The sequence below is a fragment of the Corylus avellana genome, chromosome 8, assembly GCF_965113065.1.
Source record: "Corylus avellana chromosome 8, dhCorAvel1.hap1.2, whole genome shotgun sequence".
NCBI classification, from domain to species: domain Eukaryota; kingdom Viridiplantae; phylum Streptophyta; class Magnoliopsida; order Fagales; family Betulaceae; genus Corylus; species Corylus avellana.
In genome coordinates, this window is record NC_142497.1 from 16,584,348 (window position 1) to 16,588,567 (window position 4,220).

At 33.5% G+C, this 4,220-nt stretch overlaps 1 protein-coding gene across 1 annotated transcript; it reads right to left on the reverse strand.

Moving 5' to 3' along the window:
- Window positions 1-1,154: 1,154 nt before the first annotated feature.
- On the reverse strand, window positions 1,155-4,098 carry LOC132163404 (senescence-associated protein 13-like). Its single transcript, XM_088518913.1, has 5 exons — window positions 3,884-4,098; window positions 2,918-3,125; window positions 2,118-2,337; window positions 1,887-1,993; window positions 1,155-1,396 (listed from the first exon to the last, which is right to left on the reverse strand). Exons 1-5 carry the CDS (start codon window positions 3,964-3,966, stop codon window positions 1,220-1,222), a joined length of 795 nt encoding a protein of 264 aa, XP_088375039.1. The 5' UTR covers window positions 3,967-4,098; the 3' UTR covers window positions 1,155-1,219.
- Between the last annotated feature and the right edge of the window lie 122 nt (window positions 4,099-4,220).

The window sequence follows — 4,220 nt, forward strand, 5'->3', positions numbered from 1 at the left end:
TAGGCTTCTTCTCATCTTCCCAATATAGGACCGGGGTGTTACAAACTTCCCATCTTAAACTCTTGACGTCCTCGTCAGGTCCATGTTATGTAGTGCTCCAGTACCACATGACCTGGCGTTACTAGGTGGCTTTGATACCACTTGTAACGACCCAGGAAAAAACGCTAGCCATATCTGCGCTATCACCCCAAAAGGACTAGTCAATTTGGAGCTTTCTTAGAATTTATTATAATGCCCAGTTTCACTTAGTAACTAGGCAATGTGGGACTTAGTACCCATGACTATCTCTATAAACCACCCACTCTATATGAGCTTCTTCTCATCTTCCCAATATGGGACCGGGGTGTTACAGCACCAGTGAGATAGGGTTGTACTTGTGTAGTATGTAACATTATTTTTCTCTATTAGGAAGGAATAAAAAAAAAAGTTTTGTATAGGGGGAAAAATTCGTTGGATTTAGATTTTTCTGAGAAAATTGTATTGTAATTTCTAGAGAGGTAATTGATCATATTATGTTCATTGTTAGTGTAGATTTCAACTTTTGGGTATAAACAATTGATAAGATATTGTAACATATTTTATCATCGTGGATTTCTTCGAAGTAATTGTCTCAGAATTTTTCCCTTCAAGTACTTCAAATGGTTTTCCAAATAAATTTCGATTCTTTTCTACATGATTGATTTGCTTTGTGAATTATGATTGCAATGTGTTCTCTGCTTGAGAATTTTGTTCAGAATAATTTTTTGGGAATGGTTGAAATTGTTTAATTTGTTTGTATTTTTTTTTTCTTTTATATTGACAGAAGACACTTGCGGTGTGATGAACAATATATATGATAAATAGGATGATTGCAGGAGGAAACAAATTTATTTCAGTCTGTCAACACAAAAGGAATCACATAAATTAAGTTTAGCAGCACAAATATATACATCTTCAAGCACCAAAGTACAAATATTTTGTACGGTGTGTCAAATCAAAATTTTCATTTTATATAGAAAACCAGCAACCCCATAAGACAGATAAAATCAAACAGGCTCTACTTGAAGCTTATTATATATTATGAGATCGATACATGTGACAAGCATTAATTAGATCTTAATTAAAACAAACAAACATAAAAAAGACGACATAAAAGGAAACAATTGGAGTCGGGAAATTTATTGAAAACAGCTTCAACTAAGGAGATTGATTTTATCATATCTGATCATCTGTCATTGTTCTAGGGATTTAATCCGTACACAGACATCCCTCCATCAACACAGATTGTCTGTCCAGTAATGTAAGAGGCTGCAGGTAGGCAGAGATACGCTACCAAAGGTGATATCTCCTGTGCCTCCCCAGGTCGTCCAATAGGTGTCCGTGAATTTATAGCTTCCAAGACTTTGCCTTCGAATAACTGTAATAATATATAATAGTATTAGGAATTAACCGCAAGGATTTTAAAGGATTTTACACAAACACAACCAAAACAAAAATATATACCATCACCGGAACAAAAAAAAAAAAAAAAAAAAAACCTCTGTATGAGCATATATAGGTGGATTTTGAAGACAATAGGGTCAAAAATAGAGACTTAATTGAATGGTTTTAAAAAAAAAAAACTCTGTATGAGCATATATAGGTGGATTTTGAAGACAATAGGGTCGAAAATAGAGACTTAATTGAATGGTTTAAAATGGTTTTTTTTTTTTTTTTTTTGTCCCTCCCTCTGCAAATAGGGAAAATGTTATAAGGAACTTTTAAAAAACCCAAAAAGGGTATGCTTTTTATCAACAACAAATCCAAAACGAAAAATATAGTACAAAAATAAAACAAGAAAGAAAGAAATGTGGAAAACATATTCAATGATGATTATGCCAACAATTAAGACAAATTAATGCACTTACATTCTCTGTTAAAGGAGTTTTTGTCGCCCCAGGTGCGACGCAGTTGGTCCTAATATTGTCTCGTGCCCACTCACATGCCAAGCTTCTAGTAAGTTGGTTTATTGCTCCTGTGTGTGTATATATATATAAAACATGCAATTCAATTATTCAGGCCACTATGTAAATTTTTACAATATCGATAACCTGTTAATTATGAAAATAAAATTGCATAAATATACATAAGTTATGTACCTTTACTTGCTCCATATATCGACAGGCCATCTATTCCCAACATTCCACTAAGGGAAGAAATGAGAACAATACTTCCTCCTCCTCTTGATTCTTTCATAAGAGGATAAGCGAGTTGGCTTAGGTGGTAAGTGGATTCAAGGTTGGTAGCCATGATGAATGCAAAATCTTGAGCCGTCACCTCTGTGGTTGGTTTAGTAATGGAGGTCCCCACATTATTTATCTAAAACCAGTCATTGGTCAATTCTTTTTAAATATATGTACGCTTGGCTCTATTAAAATCACTCTTATTGGTTATATTTTTAGTGAATATGCATTATTATAAACAATAATCATAATGATAGTAGATGCAATACATGCATGAGCTAATTTTTAGTCAATATCCTAAAAGACGGTTTATATATTTTGCAATTCCAAACAAAAACAAATTTTTGGTATATATATATATATATATATAAGGCATTTTTTTTTAAAGGTTATTGTGAATATACTCACTAAGTTATTCCTCTAATTTGAAAGTTATAAATTAAGGAAATGAATAGAAATCAAAGTATGACTAATGCTCCATTGTTTCGGAGTAAAATATTTTTTGAAAAATATTTTCAGTAGTTGGTACCATTGGTTTTATTTCCCTTTTATCTCATTAAATGTGATGTGACTTTTAAAATTACTATTGGATTATCAAATTTAATGCTAATAATTTTAAAAGATACATCACATTTGAGAGATAAAAGAAAGATAGAACTCTTAGGTATAGCATGACTTTTTTTCTTAATGAATACTACAGAAAACCAAGGACTTACAAGGATATTGAGTTTGCCGTCAAATTGATGAGAAATTGTGTTCATAAGTTCCTCTCGTTGGGGACGAGACACAAGGTCACAGACTGAACCAGTAACTCGGAACCCCTTTGCCTCCCACTCACGCAAGCACTTATTCAAATCACCTTGATTGCGAGAGCATGTGTGCACGGTCGCCCCAAGCCCTGCCAATTCCTCCACAATCGCATACCTATATATACATACAAACATCCATCCGTTTGTCTCAAAACTCATGAAGCTGAAGCCATAAAAACAGAAAATTTCTTTTTGTGAAGCTCAAAATAAAAGCCAGTAAAAGAGAGAGCTGATAATAATTCGGTTGCCCCTAGGCCTGCCAATTCCACTACAATAGCATGCCTGAAAACAGCATATAGTGACCGAATTTTCACAAAACAAAAATAAAAGCACAAGTTATATTTCCTAATTACAAAACAACAATTTCGTAGCTGTAGAATGATGATGACAACAAGCAAGAGAGTTCCAAAATGTTTTCCTACACTACACATAAAACAATTACCAAGAGAGTATTTTCCTTTTTTTTTTCTTTTTTTTTTTTCTGATGAGAAAATAAATTAGATTTTTTGGGGTAAAGGTCAAGCCAAGCCATGGATTCTTAATTCTTTGCCCCAGATTTTTTAAAAAAGAAAATGAATAAATAAAGGGTTGAATCCCAAAACAGTTTTTTTAGCCATAAAATCCAAATCCCAAAGAGCAAAGGAGTTCAATGAAACAAACCAACCGATGCTCTAACTAAATATGGTCATACATGTAGAATTAACTTCTAAACAGATTTGCAATAAAAATAAGATGTCGCTTTAGATGGGTATTTATTTATTTGTTTATTTAATTATCTTTTAGAAATCTGCAGTAATTAGAATGATTTTTGAAGCAGAAAACAGAAACCAGAAAAAGAGTAGTAGGCAGAGAGAGAGAGAGAGAGAAGAGAACCCGATTCCTTTAGTTCCACCAGTAACAAGAGCTGTCATTCCCTGAAGAGACCACCTGCTTTCTCTGCTACCAATTTCAGCCATTTGATCCCTCTTTGGCTCTTTTGTTACTTTAACTTGTACTTCTCCCAATGTATGGATTATATATATAACGTTGTTGGTTGGCAGAACATAAGATGCTTATGTAAAACCAAAGTGTCTTTGTCTGTTTCCCCCAGGCAATATAACTTGGCAAATGCCAACACTTCCTGTCAACACATGGTTTCCTCTATCCATTGGATAAGAATCTGAATATCCGTATTTCAACGTTAAGGCCAAAAGAATCAAACATTGACACC

Bases quoted from the DNA above. Each gene is read 5' to 3' on its own strand.
- LOC132163404 (XM_088518913.1), bottom strand. From the start codon at position 3,966: ATGGCTGAAATTGGTAGCAGAGAAAGCAGGTGGTCTCTTCAGGGAATG. The intron at 3,126-3,883 runs GTTCTCTTCTCT...ATGTATATATAG, and splicing joins GGTGGAACTAAAGGAATCGG to GTATGCGATTGTGGAGGAAT. The intron at 2,338-2,917 runs GTAAGTCCTTGG...GACTGGTTTTAG, and splicing joins ACGGCAAACTCAATATCCTT to ATAAATAATGTGGGGACCTC.